The sequence below is a fragment of the Anopheles moucheti genome, chromosome 3 (assembly GCF_943734755.1).
Source record: "Anopheles moucheti chromosome 3, idAnoMoucSN_F20_07, whole genome shotgun sequence".
Taxonomy (NCBI): domain Eukaryota; kingdom Metazoa; phylum Arthropoda; class Insecta; order Diptera; family Culicidae; genus Anopheles; species Anopheles moucheti.
The window spans coordinates 3,544,423-3,565,223 of NC_069141.1; the positions used below are offsets into that span (position 1 = coordinate 3,544,423).

The following is a 20,801-nucleotide window of genomic DNA, read 5'->3' on the forward strand; positions in this document are numbered from 1 at the left end:
GTAGGTAGGTCCAAATGTAATGGTAGAGTGATGCTTCCGTCAGAAAGGCCGGGATACTGGATTGGCAGACGACGGCAGTCGCCTTGAGCGGTTTAGAGGACTCCTGCAGCAGGTGCAGTCTGCAAAGCGGTTGTTGCGCCGGATAAGTAAGTAAGTAAGATGTTAAAACTAAATTCACTTGATATCAAATTCATGTTATTGATTCGACGTAAAGCTACAGAATGCTTGTAATTAATTTTTGTAATCATCTTCAATGTCTAAATGGACAAAAATGGTTCAAAAATTATGATCTTCAGTATGTTCTTCCTGATACATTACTCATTTTTTACAAATACTCCAGGCAATAGAGTTCAATATAATATGGCATATGGGACAAAATGTGATCGGCAATAAACGATACATTCGTGGACATGGAATTTATTCCTGTACATATTTTTGAATTCAAACTCTTTTTATAACAGTGAGTCATTAGTAGTCCGCACTATTCTGAAATATAACCTTCAACGGTATTCTGCTGTACTAAGCTCCTTGGCCTAGTTAATGTGCGCAAGAAGAAATATTGTTTCAGCGAAGATATTACTAACCGATCAAGCAAACAGTGTGTTGCACGCGAACGTTTCCCCAATTTGTTGTGAGTTCTGAAGTTCCTTCTGCTTCCGACAGTTATTGCCTGTATGTTGTGGCTTCACGCAGCTTCCCAAATGAGTCAAAACACAAATGTATGCATAACCGAAATCAAACCAACTTCATCAATCGTGGAATAACTTCATCGTGGTATGGAGTGTGTTACATTTATTTAAAAAAAACACACACACTCACATCATTTGTGTGTGTGTGAGTGCATTTGTGTGAGGTTCGTGGTTTGTTCGCCCTTTTTTTTGGGATACCTCTTGACCTTCGCGCGATCGTCAACGATCGCACCCTGGTGGTACAGCGATCTGGTGGGGATGATCGCGAGGAAGAGCGTTGCTGGCACGTCGCCAACGGTTGAGCAGCCCATTCGATCTCGGTTTTGTTACCATCGATACTGTAGCTCTTTGTTTCGTGCCCCTAATACTGCCGCGAAGAAACGCGTTTTGTTCCACACTTTCCGCTTCGCTCTATCGTTCTGCCAATACACGTGCCAGCACGTTGTTGTTCTTGCGTCCTGCTCTAACAGCATAAATTACATCATCGTCAAACATTTACAAACCACGCACAGAGGACGTCAAAAGTTGTGCGTATACGACGACCCCGTTGGGTCCGGGGATCACTGCTGGGGAGCTGGGGAATGGACCCAGCCCGTGTGATGTGGAGGAATTTGACTCTGTAGGGGGAAAAAGCAGCAATAAATGTTCTCTTTAAAAGTGACCATTTTGAGATTCGATTTTCATTTCAATCCTCAACAGGTCCAGGTGAAACATCCCCCAATAGGTCCAGGTGAAAGAGATTTTATTCAATAATGCATTATGAATGGTTTAATTTTATGTACATCACTTCTGCTATGGTAAAATAAATAGTAAAACAATATAAAAATGCTGTAAATTTTCAATGAAAACAAACCTTACTTTAAGGTTAACTTTGACTGGAATATGTTATTTCATTGCAATTTTTCAAAGCTTTCCACGCCGGAACCAGAAAATCAACAAGAATTTGCAACAATCTTCATCACATCTTGCAACCCCCGCTATAAATATTCGGCTTGTTGTGTAGTGGTAGCTTGGCACGATCAGCGCAAAACATACGCGCGTTACTAGGGACGCGCTGCCCATTCCATTGGCGCATTATTTTGGTGGTATTGTATGCGTGTACTTGAAGCAAACAAAAATCACGCGTCATAACAACGCCAACGGTTTTATACATCGACACGGCGTCCATTTGTAACTCACCCCCACACGCTACCCAACCGACATATGTGTGTGAGTATGTCAGATTTCTCTCTCTCTCTCTCTCTCTCTCTCTCTCTCTCTCTCTCTCTCTTTTGTTTCCATTCATCATGCGAAAGCTTCGCGTACGGTTCGCGATTCGGCATTCGTTCGGGCACCACAGGGGTTGCACGCGCGCGCGCGCACCCCCCACCCCTATTCAAGCTTGCGGGGCGCGCGTTTGCTTAGGAAAAGTGTTTAGCGCGCCGTGTTTAGTCTCTTGACAGATCTACGCTCGTACGCACGTATTTCGCGCCTCCATCCGTGTTTGCTACGATCCCAACAGAAACGGGTTTGACACTTTTGCGAAAAGCAAAAAAAGCTTGCGGAGAATTTGTTGTTTGGTGTGCAACTCCCTTTCGATCTTCGGATTTGAGCGCCGTTGTACGGCAAAACTCGTTCCTTGCAGTTTCAAGTTTTGAGTGCAATTTTCGGTGACTGTTTGTTTGTGTGTACACCGCAAGGATCAACTCTTAAAGCAAGAAAAAAACACACTAACACAGTTACCGTACACCACTTTTTGGGTGGTTCAGTGCAAAGTGTAATTCCGTCCCAATCGTCTGTGTGGCCAGAAAACGAAAGGAATTTCAAGAAGAAAAACATAGCATCCATTCAACATGATGGCCAACAAATTTGTGTCAGTGCTGATGGTTTCATCTTTCCTGCTGGTGGTTAGCTTCGAAACAGGTAGGTGTATTGGGGGTGGAACCGGAGGTGGAGATAGCTTAGCTAGAGCATCACCTTCGGGGCCAACGGTGTAATCACGATGCATCAAACCGCGTGATGAAATCGAAAAGGAAAGGAAACGCTCACGGACTTTCCATGGCATTAGGTTCGCTTTGAATTATTGATAAATAATGTACGGAAAATTTGAAATCGCCAAAGAAGTGGGTGATTTGAAAGTGGACGCAACTATAGCTATAGCTGAGCGTGATCTCCAATGTGCAATCAGGGGTGAATTTTGACAAAACCTCTAAAAGAAAATGATAATGTACAATGCGTGAAGGAGAGGATCATCGCGGGCTGAAATTAGAAGGATACCGGCTTACAACTTGTGGAAGTCGTATAAAATGAAAGCAAATAAACTGCCATTCTACAGCACCCAGTAGATCGTTTGAAGGTAAAACAAACATTAGATCACAATAAACGGCGATTGTAAGCAGGCCACTTGCGTCGCGAGTGTTTTTGAGCTGTTGGCCTCCAGCTAACTGGGACGCTTCTCTCCACTTGACTTGAACCCCTTTGCGAACAAACAGACCCAGTTTATATTGGGACAAATATTATTTTCGGGGGAGAACCATGCCCGCGACTGGCTTACGCATATGTCAGCGCGTTAATAAGCTATTTGTCGAGTGTTTGTTTGGAAGTTGTAACTTCGCCACTGCTGGATGAGTTGTACAACTGCGGGGATGAGGACGGACATTTTCCTCTTGCTTAATGTGCCGAAATTGGGAACTCTACCGACGTTTAGACAGTCGATTAAGCACGATTCATTGCGCACAATAGTTCAACGCCTTTCTGACAGATAGGATCTTCTCTAGATCTTCTAGAGTCTTGATAAGTAAACAGCTTGTTTGAGCGCAATCGCGAAGTGGTTACGAAAATCGGTGCCTATTACAACAACAACATCTGCCAGAAGGCCGATCCCGACCACTTATGAAGATGGGAAGAAAATGTCTAAAACAAATAACCCACTGCAGCGTTTTCGTGCACGGTCTCAATTAAAAACGCATCACTCCACCGTGCACCCCAATGTTCTCAAGATGCAATGGTGTTGGCATGGGGTGCGTACTACTAGAATCTAGGGTGATGCCCATCCCGGAAGACAAAGGTCGCCCGCAACCCGGGAACGGGCAGTTAAAGTTGCCCGGAATCGACAACGGCATCCAAGTGGATTATATGTCACGGGAGTGCGACATTAATTAACGATAAATTTAATCTATCACACTCATTGCCGGGCACAGCACATTCCAGAGAGCATTCCCGGTTCGTTCACAAGATGCTGAGGTTGAAACCTGACAGAGCGCAGTGCGAGCGACAGCTAAAACATAAACAAACGGCAAACGGGACGGGAGATACTTCATTCGTGTAGTAACCATCCACGGACGGAATGGTTCGTTTATGCTTATACTGTTCATTGAAGACACGAAAGCGAGTATGTATGAATTCAATTAGCTAAAATTCAAGATCAAAAGATCAACGTCAGTCTTGTGAATGATTGAATTCTCGTTCTTCCCCCCCCCCCCCGGGCCGGTGTAGTTGTCTGCGCCATTTGTGCGTCTGACCGTTGGACAACTTGGGGCTTCGGGGGACACTACGTACCATATGGATCACACACAATATAAACCCGACCCAGCGCTGGTGGTATGGCTTTGAGTTCCAGCCCCACTAGAACGGCAACGGCAATCAGTTAGCTCACCGCTTAACATTCACATCGTGTTCCCTTTGCTGCCGGGGAGACCTGCAAACCAAGCCGCATGACTAAGCCGATTGATACAGCTGCACACGGTCGGCATTAATTGTGCCTGTAGGTGATGCAATTAACTGCTGGCCGCGATCGTTGTTCGGCTGGTGTGGGTGTGGTTGTGTTTTGCTGGAATAATTTCACTCCGGTCTAGGCTGGTTAATGGGGTGGCCACGGGGTAAATGGTTACCACTTGTTGTGTACCGTTCCGGCGTTGCAAGGGCATCAAATAGGATTTTGTCTTATGGCTCCACTAGCCTGGTGACAATATGGCCAACGAAGGTGTGTGTAGATTGTTTTTGATTCAGTGTCAACAAATGCTGGGTGCGTCTGGAAGTAATATGGTTGGTAGTAGTAATGGTAAATGATAGCACACCAGTGAAAAGCTGTTTGTGACTTTATTTAGCCCATCTTTATTTAACTAATGAAGGTCTCTGCTTACACCCTAGGGTAGTATACGTGGCTAGATAACTTGTTTTCAGTCTTGAGAGCAAGATGAGTTAAAGAATTGTTTTCATTCTTCATTCTTATAGAAGTTTTTCGGTCTTGCCGCTCTTACTTAGATGTAACATCAGGAAGACTTGGTCTGACAATACTGGATTTCCTTGACTTCATTTGTCAGTTGTTGGCTAGTCATTTCTGGGTATGGCAGGTCTAGTACCTAGTAGATCTTTACGCCGACATATTAGCCAATTTCCGTGTCTCGGGCCTGTTCGGATACAAGTTTGTTCACGATCACGGTTAACCGGTTTGGGACCCTTTTCTCGCCTTAGTAGAAGGGTATTGGGACCACCTTCCAGTAAAATGGGATCTCCTCTTTTATTGGGAATGGGTCTAACTTCGTTGGAAGATGATCCCCTAAGAATGTGAACTTTTTCTGTTAAAGGAGATCACGATATACACCAGGTTAAATTCGAACCACGATCTTCGGTGTATGCGACCGAATGCAGTGGTATGAAACCATGGATCGTGTGGAGTACGGGACTTTTGAATAAAATGGAAGATATTGGAATGCATGTCGTCTTCTTCAAATATAACGTAGGTTTAATAACTTTTGTATTCTTTTACCTTCATAAACGCTAGCCAGAGAGCTAGCAAGAGGTTGTAGTGCCTCAGAAAATCATTATATGATCAAGATATCCAGCATATGGAATAAAGAATTAGTTTACCGTAATTATTATCCTCTAGAAGATTGTTATCTATACTTACTTTTCTCAGGTCATATAATCAGCAGATTAAGCGAAAAGGTCACATCTTATCATATCTGTTGCAACTCTTCACTATAATTCCAAGCCCACATATGTGACATTGCGGAAAGGTGTTGTGTTTTCAGTGTCTAAAAATAATCGAATAATTAAGCTTCGGCGATACTGCTCCGCTGTGTTCACAATGACCTATTGTTTTAGAAAATGATACCAATTTATGCCACCCCCCACTGATCGCTAGATAAGTAAAAAATAAAAGGAAACGCCTAGCCGCGTGGCACGTCATTTGATAACGCATTATTTCTCACAAACAGCCTTGCCGGCTGCGTTTACACAATGCTAACCTTCCGCCGAAGGACACCGTCCACCGGGGTGAGCCCTTGGCCGACACCAGATCGGCGTGATGACAACGATCACACACGCGGATGATGTCACCTGTATGACCCCAATGTTGGGGCTAACAACGATGATGAATGTTTGCGGGGCTGCCGGTTTGGACACAGTCGGCAGCCGCCGATAAATGTATGAGCGACAATTGGCTACACACAGCACAATGAGATGCTTACCGATTAAGTGAAAAGTAATGTTTTTGTCTTGGGCAAAATTGTTAAAGTTCTTCTAATTTCCGCTCCACAGTTTGGTTTTGATTTTCCAAAATGATCGTGTGTGATTGTTTCGTTCGGTTGCCGTACACATTCGCAAATGAATGCGGGTGTACAAACAGAACAAAGCGTGTAATCCTATTGTTTATTTCACGATCGTCGTCAAAATTGTCACCCCCGTCGTTGAGGTGCGCGTAATTTAGAAGTACAACCTTGAAGAAGTTCTTCTGCCTGTTTCGCCGTACGCCCATACGCGCATTGTTTGGTTGGGTAGCCTGGATGATGCTTGAAGTCCATAACGAACGCGAATTGTTTGTCCACATTACACGTGTCTCCTATGCTCCAACGCCAACCCCAACTCCCCTGCTCGGAGCTACCGAGCCAAATGTGTAAATAATGCGTGCATGAGCTCATCGCAGGACACTTGTCGGCCGAGTGGCGACGTCTTGGCTCGCGATTGGGTTTGCTTCGAGACTCCATCAGACGCGCACCAGTTGTGTGGATCGAACGGTTCTGGTTTTGGAATGCGGCCACCTCACACAGCCGATCGGTATGGTATAAATCAACGATCAACGGCAATCAGACTACCAGCGCACCGTTACGGGTGGCATTGCGGGTATCAGGTGGCGCGAAGATGAAGCCGATCGCTTGTTTGCTGGCATTGAAGCGCCACGAACAAAAGAATGTGGGACATGGCACACGTGGCCACGTGGTGGGACCGATCGCCTATCAATGAGGACAGTTGTTGTTGGATAGAACAGGGAGCACAGGGTAATGAAATGTCGTAAGGTTTTTAATTATCTCGCGTCACCGAGGGCACGGGGAGAGATAGGAGATAGGCATGTGCACATTCTAAATTATGATTGATTCTAAATTTCCACAGTTTATTCTTGGTGGTGGTGATTGAATTCGCATCGATTAAAGATACGATTATGGTACGTAAAATCTAGGCCAGCGTCATAAAGATGGCGTTCTTCCATCGCGTGTCTAAGCCCTGTTTCACGGCGGGGCGACGATTAGCCACACCTTAGAAGCTGTCTTAAACGTTTTGCCTAAACGGTTTTCCCCCGGTTTTTCGATTTACTTCGGATGCGACTCGCGTAGGTGCGGGAAGAAGGTTAATTTTCTGGCCCCAAAAACAACTCGACCAGCGTGCCATCTTATTGCCAGCATTAAAGGCGTAATGTGCGAAGCACAAGACAACGCCCCGGCGGCCCGGTCGTGCAGTTTCGTCTTCGGCTCCAAACAAACCGTTTTCGGAAAGCGTACAAAGTTGTGCGCGGGAAAGTTGATTTCCTTTATGTATGTTTGTTTTTCTTTTCCGTTACTACTATTCCGCCAAAATCATGTTGCCCTGCGTAAAACAGGGGGGTGCGACCCAGATGCGACGGGTTGTGCTGCGCGCCCTTTAAACGTTCCATCGGTGGTGTTTTGTGTTGCTGTCGCCGTGTAATGCGGCTTTCCAACACGGTCCCACACAATCGTCGTGCGGCCTAAGGTCGAAACCTAGCGGCGATAATCTGGGATTTATTGGGTCGAGGAAAGGTTTTTGGTGTTTGTGTGTGCGTGTGTGTTTTGGTTTTTCGGGTATGTAGAAGCGAACAGATTACATCATCGTCAGCATGATCGCATACATCGGTGAAAGCATTACGATGTTTCGGTATGCCTAGGGTTTTGGTGGTTGATTTGTTTGATGCGCGTCCTGAAAATTCGTAATGTTCGATGGCGCCGTTTGTCATCCGCCACGATGGCGGATTTTGTTTTGCTTTACCTTTCCCGGGTAGTACTCCGGGGGAATGTTCTCCAAAAATGGGTCCGAATATGTTGTGGCAGGAATGCACCTAACACGCAGTCTTTATTATGTGTGTCATCTCTTGAGCGCTTCAACAAAGATGCAGCTTTAAGAACGATCGCTTTCCGAGGTAAATGTTGTAATATTCTGATCTCGTTGTGTTTCACACATACTGCATCATGTAAAGAAAATATGTGTGATCAATGGCGAATTAGGGTTCCAGGGCAGTAAGGTTTCGATCTCCGCATCGTTGACACCGAAGATGTATCAATGCTCTTCTCTCTCTTATGGGGAACATCTTCTTCACTTTCCGTGAACTAAGAATTATTAGAAGATTACAACTATTAGAAGATGAAGATATAGCATATTAGCCGAGCCGTATTCATTACTCGAAGTATAAACTGTATTATTGAAAGCTGAGTCAAAGATCTTCCAAATGGCAGTTTCATGTTATTTTCGGCAATGACCTTGTCAATTCTAATTTGTCTATGGCTTAGAATATGATTGCTGAAGAAGACCTTACATCGATCTTTAGTTGTGTAACAAATTAAAGTCCTTCTCTATTTAAATTTAGAACTCTTTTGATTTAGAAAAACTCATAATTGCTTATATAAATTCCTTGGTAAGATAAGACTTTATAGTTTTATCTTATGATCCAAAACAAGCTCATTTCGTCACTGTATACAGGAGTATCCCTTCGAACAATGGACGCTACATCTTGTCTTTCCACCGTGTGGCCGTTTATTGTTTACTCAAACCCGGAAATAGCCATCAGTACCTCGAAATAGTTCATCTAGTATTTGGATTAAACTGTGTAGCCAACTGTTCCTGGGGGAGGTTTTACAGGTCTGCTGGAACTGTTGGGGGAGCAAACCAACGCAGACCGTCACAACTCGGTCAGTCACTTTTGCCGAAGAGATGGCCGAAATTACGTCAAACCCGGTCGGTTGATGGAAACCACCGGGAATGTCGACAGATTTTCACTTCACGGGTAGGGAGCTGAGCTGGGAATTGAGCTGAGGGAGAGCAGTGCGAACATTGAAGAAGAAATCCATCGTTGACCCACCGCGCGTTGATGAGCTGCCAGTACGCATCTATTCCTTATCCATTCGAGCATAGCGCACGAGTGCACGTTTCTAAGTGAAAGAAACGCGCGTGTGTGTCCGTGCCGTTTGGGCAACTTTATTTTTAAATCATAATATTTTTAGCTAACTCAACAACATCTGTTTTAGCAAAGCCGAAACAAATCATCATTGGGTGGTTGTGTGAAATTTTGACTGTTCCAGAAAAAAAAACAGACTACACACAAACTCCACTCCGTGAGGTGCCGCATTTTACCACTCTTTTTCGGTTACTATAGCAACACATTCCAAATGTACAAATAAGCGCGCATTCACACGATTAAGTGACCATCGATGGGGGTTGTTCCGTTGGGGACGATTCGATCATCAATACTTTTGGAAGAATACAAGGGCACACACGCAAACATTATGTCATAATTTCTTCATCGCACACGGCTGAAGGGTGTGGTACTGTGCCGCAGTCGTAAAATTAAACAAAAAATTGAATTCCATCGCCACAGAACACTCTCCAAGCAAGTGTTGCGTGCCTGTGACGGGTTTGCTATTAAACATCGCAAACGTGTGAGTCAACATGTTTCGATCAGCCGCCAGCTAGTAAGTGCTAAGGTATCACTTTTCTGCTCGCACAAGTGCTGAAAACAATTAGTGACAACGTGACGGGGATTGTCGATTGGATACCATTCCGTTGTCGATTGGTAGCCGCTTCTGGAGAAGTCTTGGGTGTTTCAGATCGCTACCGATAACCCGTAACGATCATCGCTGCATACGGAAGCATTTGTTGGGCTTTGATTATATTCCTTATTTTTTACCGACACCGACACGCGCTGTGTGCGTTGGAATGTGACGATATTAATTGGCGGATCATGATTGACTCAGAACTACACTCACAGTTGTGTGATAGGATCGGCGCTTGAGTCATACATATGTATGCACTTTGTATGTAAGAACCCATTCCCGGTAAGGTGGAATCGATTAAAACATTAAACCTCCTCCCACACAGAACCATAATTCATATCTCATCAAAGTTGAATATAAAGCTTTTTTTTCCATAGCAAAATTGAAACTGATCGCGAACTACCGCCAAGTGGAGCATTATTTATAATTTTGCCTGCTGTTTTGAAACAGCACCGAAGTCTCTAAACTCCGCTGCATAATATTGCACCGTACTTGGGAGATACACACCCATTACGGAAATAATGACTACGATTTAGAGTTGATTTATCTAGCGGGAAAACTTTTCCACTCGCCTAGCGTGCGAAGGTGACGCGCAATGTGATGCAACCCTGCCATCGATTCGTGATCGTGTGCGTTGTTCTGGTGTGTTTGAAATTGCGCACTTGCCCGCTGATGCTTGAAGTTCTACAAAGCGGGCCAAGTTTTGAAGTATCGCTCTATGGGAACATTTCCCGTGTCATCGTACACTCCGATCCCGCAGTCCGGTGCTGGAAGGTTGTGAATGATTTAGACTGCATTTACACCTCTCTGTCAACTGGGGCTTGTAGTGGAATCGGCCACTCGAAATGACTATCATTTGTCCGTCAAAGGTACGTTGCGATCGTTCGTGTGGTAGGATTTGATTAATGCCGTTCCTAACCGTCCATCTGGATTCTGACAGCTCGCTAAGCGAAGCGGTAGATATCTCGGCTAGTAGTGCCCGCTGATTGACCACACGTCCATCTGGACTGTTGATTTCCGTTCCCTTTTTGTCGAAAGAAAGGGAAACAAAGCGTTGCGACAGCAGGTGATAAAGTTTGACGTACGTGGTTGCTTTCATTAGGTGAATTTGTTATGAATAAAACAGCACAATGTAATGGAAAAAGGCCGGAACAAACACTGGACGGCCTTTTCAGTGCAGTAATTTTCCGAGAAACTCACCCCGGAAGTAGGTATTTGCCTGCTGTGGGTCCGATTTTCCATCGTTATCCATCGGGAACATGGTTTCCACGCGTCAATAGTGACAGTAATCGGAATTAACGATTAACTTCTGGCTTTTCTCCCCATCCACCACGGATAGAGGAACATAAGCAAAACCCTTCGAACCTGTTGGTACAGGATTGAATTGAGTTCTTATTAAAGATTGATCAGGTGCGATGAACTCACGTGTTAACACCTTCAAAACTCATTTGGAACACTTTTTAGCTTTGTTGTGTCGTTCCCGATCGTAATGCAATTTCTGTTATGTCCACCACATATGCATAATGTATTAATGTGCCACTTAATTATAGAGCGGGGTCAACAATATTTCACGTTCTGTTAATATGATTAATAGTTGATTATAGTCATCATTATAAAGTAGCAATATGGCGTGTTGTTAATCTCTCACGAATAAACTCAGGTTTTGTATAATTAATGTGACTTTAATGTGCTTATACCGATCAAGATTACTTTCTCAATGCTTCACGAATAGTTTTAGTGATTTTTTGGAATAGAGATTCGGACTCATTGGTTCAGTTCAAAGATTCTACTCAGATACACGAATCGTATTCAGATTCGTATTCATTGAGGACTCATAATTCTTTGCGGTGTCAAGAATATCCATTCTGATTCATTCTATTATTTGAGACATATAAAAAAAGAAAACAATTATTGTTATTGATAGTAATGAAATTAAATCACCGGTTAAGCACAACATTCACTGTTCATAATAACACATTTAACGTACGTGCTCGTTTACTGTCATAAATCCTTCGTTTCAAAGTTTACAAAATATCAATAGAAATTTAATAAACGTCGTACCCGTGTGAAACTGCAAACTTCCTCCTGATCAATGAATACAATTCTGCGTGGGAGGAAGCGTACGTTCCTTCCTAACGATTATTACACCAAACCGATGACGGACTAATGGCCTTCCGTAGGTGATAAAATCCATCAATCGTACTACTAGTTCGTGGTAGTGCCAGCGATTGCATGCTGCTTTGTTTATACCCAACTGGAGGAAAATAAACAATTTAAGTTAAGCTACTTCAATCGATACAACCCATCTCAACTACGTTGTACTATTCGGTGTCACGAGCAAGTCTCCTTCCTTGAGCGTAAACGAACATGATTGATAGGGGATGCGTTGACGGGTGGAATAAAGTTAGCAAAAGTAAAAGAAAAAAACGGACGGTTTTATTTTCGTTCAACGATCCTAATTGCACGGTACGGAAGGTGTGTTCGTTAGCGGTGGGTGCTGTACGGTGGGAGCTATGGCCATTACGTCACAAAAACCTCGATCTAAATTCGTACCCTGGCCGCTACGGACTATGTGTTAGCAAGTAACTAAATCATTGCACCAGAAGACACCCCGAATGAAAGGGAACGATTTGTCTCGGGGTTGTACAATAATATAAATAAATCAGCCAAAATTTGTGGACAGTCTTTTGCATTCTTTGCTCACCCCCTCCTAATTGCGCTGCGCTCACATATTAAGGAACGTCTGTTGCGAACAAAAGGACGAATCGTTTATCTTGTTACGAAAAGCCCTTTCATCGTTTAAAGATTTCCGTCTCCAGACCCTGTAGTGGATGTATCCGACCGGAACTGGCCGGTTCCTGCGATGGGGTGATGTGATTAAAAAATTAAACACAATCTAATGGGTTTTGGTTTCCTTTCTTTGCTCTTTTCAATTATAGCCAGCGCCTTAAAATGCTGGCGCTGCTCATCGGACGCCTCAACGGCCGCCTTCTGCGACGATCCATTCACCCAGGACATCATTACGGAACAGCAGAGACGCTGGAGCTACGTGGACTGCAGCTATCCGCCCCAGGTCAACTACCAGTTCTCCCAGCAGAATCAACAAACTCGACCGGTCTGCAAGAAAATGAAGCAAATCAGTAAGTAGAACGGTGCTCTCACAACCCAAGCAACCAGGGGGTCAGGAGTACTATCGCTGTTAGGAGAACCGAACTGTACCGAGGCGAGGTATTCTTCAACATCAATTAGCTAATGTCTGGGAATGGAAGCACGAACACTATCTCTTCTTCCAAAACCCGTGTCCAGGAGCAATAGCGTTGGATCAAGGATCCATCCAGGAAGGTACATCCAACCCGGGGGGGAACTATCGCGTGCCGTTTCCGGACCGACGGGAGGTGTGCCGAAAAGATTTACAAGTTAATTTAATTAGCTTCGCTTGGTACGTGCCAGATAGAGCCATTCGGTGTGGGTTTATCGTTTTCTCTAGCTTTTTTGGGTGGTAAAATGGCGATTAAACACGAAGCGGCAATGAACCGCGAAAGCGTGTGGATATGTGAAGCACACTTGGTAAAGGAAATGCAAGTGAAGTTTACAAGTTTCTCTCATTGTTATAATAATATCAGAGAGACAGTCCAGGAATTTCATAATTTGTTACATGTGTTTTCAATATATTGAGTAACGCTTATCTTCCCATCTTGGTTCTTCTTGAATTCTAGAGCCATCCAAACTGTCCGGGAATTTGCTAATGTATTTCATAATTTGTTACATGTGTGGTCAATACATTCGGTAACGCTTAGAGATCTTGGATTAATGATCTACTGAGAAATTAATATGTATGATAGACATAATTTTAGCACATGGGCGGTTGCTGGTCCAGATGTGATTCCGGCCATGGCCTTCGATTGGAAATTCTTCCAATGATTCATCAATCATTCAGATATATAGCTCCCTCAAGAAGTCTAAGAACTGTCATTTCTGATTTTGGACCGGTCCTATCGTGTGAAAATCGGCCCTGTACTGACTATCCAGCTACTTGGTAAGATGAGTCTTGTTAACAATACTCCCTACTCGACTACTTGATCTAGTAGGTCGTCACGCCAAGTAGAAGAGTTTGGAAGTCGATAACCTAAAAGAAACATTAAGCTGGAGGGGAACTCAAATTGCTTTGATATTTCACTATTTTAAACTATTTCATAAACAAAAAATTGTTTTTTTCTTAGAATGAGTTGGCAGTATTTGCTCCTGTAAACCTCACTCACCTTGGGTTCATCTTACGTCGGGAATAATTAACATAGTAGCTTCAAACGTAATCATTCGCGCAAAAAATACCAATTGTCACCGTACCACACAACGACTAATTGTATTTAAACGTGTCTCATCTTACTCCGCTGGAGCATTGCCTTACACACACCCGGCGCTATATGCATATCCGATGCAAGAAGCTCTGATCCCGAAAGTGCGAAAGAAATTAATATCAATTTGCTTCACCCATGGTTGCACGTTGGGCTGAGATCCAATCTCGGGCACGTGGTGTCTGTTGCAGTCGAACTGACTCACATTCAAGTGCTCTCCTTGGAGATCGTTTGGATCTTTGTTTTTGTCGCGAAGATGGAGAACAATTCAAGGTCGAAGAAACGGGCAAGAATAATAAATAAAGCAACTCGTCTCAAACGGTATACACAGCGGGCTCGTGGAGGTGGTTGGAGTAAAAAGAGCCTTGTTTCTGTTCCCACAATTATTGCTGTGCCGGGCGGGTGCATGCAGAGGGTGCAGTAGTTGCGTAATGAACCGCAGCCGCCTTATTGCCTATGCTAACACGCATGCATCACCGTATGCGCCCCGGTTACAGTTGTTACAAGTGCGCATCCAATAACAACCAAGCAATACCGGCATACCTAACTGTAGGCTAACCTAACCGACGACCCTCCACGTCGAGTCATTCGGTGTTTGTTGTTTTATATCTCATTACGATATCTCGCTGAAGAAAAGGGCAAAAAAGAACTTGTTTGAAATGACTGAAGAAATGGTCTGTTTTCACACGTACAACCATCTAGCGGAAGTACTACCGGATCCGTATGAAGATCGTTAGCAGGTCTATGAGCTATAGTTGCTCTTGAGGCAGTTTTCGTCACCTTTTTTGTTATTTTACGACCATATCGGTCGTATATTGACGAAAGCAACCTGCGCCTGATGAGTGATCGTTTTTATGATCGACTGCCTACACTCTGTACATTATGATCAGTTCGGTTCTTAAGTTTTATTGTAAATGTACCATGTTCTTTGCATATTTCCCTTTTATGCCTTTACCTCGGTGGTATCTACTGTCGTGTGAAATAGGCAAACCAACCAGGGGAATGTGTTGTAGACATTGGTGTCGCCTAGCTACGATCGTCACTTCCCTGGCTAGACCAGCATGGAAAGTTCTAAGGCCGGAAGTACGACTTATCAGGCGTCTTTCGTCGCAGGTGTCTAGTGTTCGATCGTCACAGTACCGTTCGAACGCTCCAAAAACAATCGCGTATGCAATTCAAAGAAGAGCATTGGTGAGGGGACGATAACTTATGCTAGGTGCATAACAATTACACAACCGCGAAGGGGGCATCATTAAGGCCTCTTTTACTCTTTTGCCATATTGAATTTCCTCTTTCAGGTTTTGCAAGGTGTTCGACTAAATATTGAGGCCCTGTTTTGATGTAAGAGTGGTCGTTACTGAATATTTCTTCTTTTGTACATCCGCCAAAGTAAAAGAAATATCCTTCTTATAGATCATCATAACTATGTTTATAGCTTTTTTATGTTCAACTGCTCAGGTCTGTAACAAAACCGCTATGAAATATGCACGATTTAAATCTGCTCGTGAAGCCAACGATTGTTTCGAACAAAAATTTGAATGAACACTATATTTGCATGCCCGTGAACTCATTTACTAGGAAAAAATATGCATACCAACACGGCTGTAGTCTGGTATAAATAACAACCTTCACAGTGACTTTGAGCTGCATGCATTTAACCATAGCATATTACTGCACGAGCACATGCCTGACATTGAGCTAGCAGATGGCATACATTTTCTAAGCTTTGCTGATCATCAAACGATTAGCGTCGGATTGCCAATCTTCAAGATCAAAGATGCGTTTTGCCCGTCGGATATTTACATTAGAATGTAAATGGCGGTGAGTGGAGTGGATGGTGTCTAGAATTAAGGGAGGGTTCAATGGAGCGTTTAAAAAGTGGATCAAGAATCTATGACCGTGTCGGCTTTACCAGCGCCATACTAATAAAACTTTTGCATCATTATCATTGCAGTTAACGATCGTGTCGTGGTGTCCCGTTCCTGCGCCTATGAGGATGTCAACACAGCGCCCAACTCCTGTCTGAACGCTCAAACACCGTCCTACATCAAGACCGAGTACTGCGAGACCTGTCTCACCGATGGATGCAACGGTGCATCCCAGTACGGACCGGCAGCACTGATGATTCTGATCAGTGCACTCGTAGCCAAACTGCTCGCCTGGTAATGGGGAGGATCCGGAGGGTCCCATGTGCAAGTGTTGTGGCGATCCCCACCGAAAAAAGGTGCTGAGAAGATGCGGAGCAATAGCAGTGGAGCAGTAAAACAAAATCAAACACAACAGCAATTCGTCCATTTGTGCGTGCTGCAGCACCGGAGAGGTTGGCCACGCGTTCTCAACCAGAATCTCATTCATCGCCGATTCACCGGTCGGTTGCCTTACGAGGGCGCTGTAAGCGTTCGATAAGCGTTAAAGTATTTTTTTCCGAAGCAACACACAAAATCTCACGTTAATTCTACAAAACAAAACAAGAAAATATCAAAGCATCGTATAACATATTATTCGGAAACGATTGTATTTGTATGTTACAGTGTTAAACTAAGCTTGAAAAGTGTAGGATAACGAACCGTTGCAGATGAAACACTATCAAAACGTGTTGATTAATGTAAGGCGAACAGTAACAGTTTAGCGAGCGGGAGATGATAAATGTACAAAACCAACACAAGATGTGCAAAACGGGAAATAGAAAGGATAGACCACACATTCTTCACTACCACCAAACATTTGTGTACACAGTTCCACCTTTTAGAAAACACCTTTTTCTACACACGAAACATTTGTACCATCACTATCTGTTTTTAAAACCACAATGTTATGGTTCGCGTAAGTTTTAATTTTTTCAGGGAAATTTCCATCTAAAAATATGTCGTTTTGTGTAGGAAACCCACGTTGAAGTTAATACATAAGCAGAAAGAAAATACAAAAAATGAGCTACAGTGGCATAACATGGATCAATTTGCAATCAAACAGTGTTTTTTTTATCACTGTTCACACCATGACGCATGATAAAATTAATTTAAACAACACTGATTACAAAGCTATTTTCAGAATCATTCTACACCACATCACTAACGTTAAAAGTGTACATAAAAAGGATAGAAAATAAAGTTACACAAACCAAACCGTGTGGGGTGTTTTAGTGTTAGGAAGTTGATTGATGACATGGGATGAGAATGGTTTTGGAATTTTCTCATATATTGTAGCAAAGAATCCGAATTTTACCAATGAACTACCAGCCCGATTTGAACGTGATGTAAAGCCTCATGTAACTTGGAATTAATGATTTACTACGATCATGTTCATGGAACGATCATGGAACTCTTGAACCCTCCTGAAGATCTTGTGTGTAATGTGAATCGAAGTGTATCACAACGAATACCACTTTTAGCAATTTATGGAATTTTAACTCAAGAGACTCAAATCTCAAGAGTCTCAGAGTTCTCAGAGTGATTAATTTACAAAATTTCTCCAGTGGATTCCGAATATTTGCTGTTCGATCTATTTGGCGATCATTGTCCACTACCACTAATTTGGGGCGCGAATGAAAGAGTATCTGTTATGTATTTCAATTATTTGGAATACTAGTTAAATTTTCGATTTACATTATTTTTTAATTGAAAACAATTGCAATTCAAAAAGTTGAAGATCACAACAACGTTGAAATAAAATTCACAGGGTGATCAATAATTCAACAGTCGAGTCTTTGCTGGTCCATACAAGAGCAAAGGGCGCGGCACGCTTGTTTACGTGTGGTGCATACCAACCCAGAAATTTGTATCTGTTCTTAGTTGTTTATGACTTGAGTTGTTGGTACCGGGAGCAAATTTATACACACAAATGATACACCGAACGATTCGGTTCAGTACTAACACTTGGGTTATAAACCGGATGATGTTGTCAACTGATCGCATCATCCACCGTCCAAATTGTTTTCGAAACGCGATTCAATCAACCTCGTCGTTCTGTGCCTTATTTTAATGTTAAGTGACTTGATTTTACAACTACTTTATTCCAACGCTTTTGTGGAATTGTCTTTATCGATCCAATAGTGAATAGAACACGAATCATGATGCAGTCTCGAGCTATTTATTTGGTCGCATGCGGTTTGGTGGTGCTGCTTAGTTTCGGCGTCCAAATGGGTGTGTATTGTTTACGATCACTTGATTACCTGCGTTGCCTATGGACGATCAAATGTTGAATTGATCAAAATGTGACAATTATGAAGCAATTTCATGAGTAGACTGTTTAATTTTTGCAATATTTTTGATTAAAGTTGGTTTATGCACAGTTATTAATAAATAGCTAATGTATTGGTTCCACATAGGTTCGGCCATCAAATGCTGGGAGTGTCGTTCAGATTCCGATCCGAAGTGTGCAGATCCTTTCGACAATAGCACACTTTCCATCACAGATTGTAGACAGGTGGAACGGAAGGAACATCTTCCCGAGGCGCAGGCGACAATGTGCCGCAAGATTCGACAGAAAGTGAACGGAGAGTGGCGTTACTTCCGTAGCTGTGCCTTTATGGGTGAACCCGGCATCGAGGGTGACGAGCGATTCTGCCTGATGCGTAGCGGTACCTACAACATCTTCATGGAGTACTGTACCTGTAACAGCAAGGATGGTTGCAACGGGGCGTCGTTGCGTACCCCAACCATACTCACGGTGCTAGGTGCGTTACTACTGGTCGTATCAACAGCGATCGGTTTCCATCGCGTTTAATGCAGCTTAGACCAAGAGTTTAGGATGGCATGCCATAGGAGTTTTTTTTTGCAGAACTTGCAGTCGGTAGAAGTATGACAACAAACACGGGAAGCTACTGTTCCGATGCTTAATTACATTCCGTCCTCTATTGAATCTCCCGTCAGTATTCGGTGCATTTTTGTATCTGTTCCGATGATGATTCTACATGAAGTAATAAACATTTTTTTAAGTAAAACTAAAGTATTTAGCGCAAGAAAAACAATCTTTTCTTGATGTGGTAAAATTTATTGAATGGTTTGTATAAAAAAGATACACAACTGTAAAACTAATTCTACGATTCACCCTCTTAAGGAATGTTTCATGATATTCTTATGTGGACGGAATAATTCCTTGGCTGTGAAAGCTACACCCTCTGGATGGATTGTTTTGTGGATAGTGAAAAGGCTCACGATAGAATTTTCGCAACAAACAGCATCGAAACAAGGCACAAAATGGCTATTGATGTTGTTTTAGTCTGCGGTGCACTGTTGCATTCATCCTCCACGCAGTAGCATTCTTCCCAGTACACACCATTCTCATATACACCCCAGTTGCATACACCGGTAACACCTGTCTCCGACACGGACGCGCACTGTCTAATCACCTGTCGCCATCGACCATCCCCTAGACAATGAGAAAGCTTATTTAGTAAGAAACATAACACAGATACAATAAACAATGCACTTACAGATGAATCCCTTCGGACTTTGGTGTACTACCTTCATGCAGAAGGATCCGGGCATGTGCGACTCGTCACTGTTGCACTCGATGGCAATGTTTTGCGTCTTGTTGAAGGCTTTGTACGCACCACAGTTATCGATTCCTTTCGGGTCCGTTTGCGACGAGCACTGGTAGCAACGGATAGCAAGTGCTGCAATAGCAAAGGAAACGGGTTCTGTTAGAACTTGTTGTGGGTGCGTAATCATAGGGCCACTCCCATTGGTAGGCGTCCCTGAAAGTACCATGGGACGCCGTTCCGTTTCTCGGTGCCATACACTTACCCGATCCGATGCTAAGGATAAAAAGCAGAATTTTCATTTCAGTTTGCATTTTTGCAGGCGGTTAACGAACACACAACATAGAATGAAACTAAACTAATGGGGAAAACAATTTGAGATTCTGCTGTAAACAAACGATCGCACATTGATGGAATGATGTCGATGATGTGGGCGTGCCAGTGGTCATTTAAATGACATTTCAGGATTTTCTTTTTTCAATAATTTAACCAAATTTTAAAAAATACGACTTTGAAGTCCACTAAAAAGTGTGTTTTTATAAAAAAAGATCATTGTTACGCGTCTTTATTTCTAAGTTGCCCATCGCAGATATTTATCAGATTAAAATAAAAGGCATTAAAAATTTAATGACCAATATTGCAGATGCGAACGACCCGCTGTGGAACTGTTGTTTACAAAGCGATTGCAGTAGTGAATACAGTAGCAGACAGTAAAAAGGTCACACCAACCTGTTGCACGCAATGATTACTGATTTGCCGATTTTATTTAGCTCGCACTTAAATCAGCGGTGGATCAAATGATGGGGCGGTAGCCTAGGGCCTCGTAGTGTTGGGGGCCCCAAAAAATTTGTGCCGATTGTTCGATTTTTTGAAATTTAACAGCAGAGTTAATTTATAGCAAAAGAATTAATTAATAAAGTAAAAAATTGATCAAAAATATCTTCCTTGGTTATATAAAACATTTGTTTCTATGTGATAAATTAAATGCAGAGAAGAATATCATTTTTGCGACTTAAAAAAATAAATGAAATTGCACCAGGATTTCCGAATGTATAGTACCAGGGGAGCATCCACGGAAGAGGTAGCTCCTGGTACTGCGCCGTAAGGTATGCAATGTTTATACACAAACTTTGCAACCAATTTTCCGCCGTAAGGTATGCAATGTTTATACACTAACTTTCCATACAAACCAGCTGTTTTCAGATTTCCGATACCAGGAGAGCATGTCTCTCAAGAGGTGACCCTC

The 20,801-nt window shown here is 43.0% G+C and overlaps 3 protein-coding genes across 3 annotated transcripts; 2 read left to right on the forward strand and 1 right to left on the reverse strand.

Moving 5' to 3' along the window:
• The first annotated feature begins 2,139 nt into the window (after nucleotides 1-2,139).
• LOC128300273 (uncharacterized) lies at nucleotides 2,140-17,191 on the forward strand. Its single transcript, XM_053036287.1, has 3 exons — nucleotides 2,140-2,591; nucleotides 12,664-12,864; nucleotides 16,031-17,191. Exons 1-3 carry the CDS (start codon nucleotides 2,522-2,524, stop codon nucleotides 16,240-16,242), a joined length of 483 nt encoding a protein of 160 aa, XP_052892247.1. The 5' UTR covers nucleotides 2,140-2,521; the 3' UTR covers nucleotides 16,243-17,191.
• Nucleotides 17,192-18,030: 839 nt separating this feature from the next.
• Nucleotides 18,031-19,014, forward strand: LOC128300274 (uncharacterized). Its single transcript, XM_053036288.1, has 2 exons — nucleotides 18,031-18,215; nucleotides 18,401-19,014. Exons 1-2 carry the CDS (start codon nucleotides 18,143-18,145, stop codon nucleotides 18,796-18,798), a joined length of 471 nt encoding a protein of 156 aa, XP_052892248.1. The 5' UTR covers nucleotides 18,031-18,142; the 3' UTR covers nucleotides 18,799-19,014.
• A 60-nt stretch (nucleotides 19,015-19,074) lies between these two features.
• On the reverse strand, nucleotides 19,075-19,958 carry LOC128300276 (uncharacterized). The gene is made up of 3 exons (XM_053036289.1): nucleotides 19,821-19,958; nucleotides 19,508-19,690; nucleotides 19,075-19,443 (listed from the first exon to the last, which is right to left on the reverse strand). Exons 1-3 carry the CDS (start codon nucleotides 19,867-19,869, stop codon nucleotides 19,226-19,228), a joined length of 450 nt encoding a protein of 149 aa, XP_052892249.1. The 5' UTR covers nucleotides 19,870-19,958; the 3' UTR covers nucleotides 19,075-19,225.
• Nucleotides 19,959-20,801: the final 843 nt, after the last annotated feature.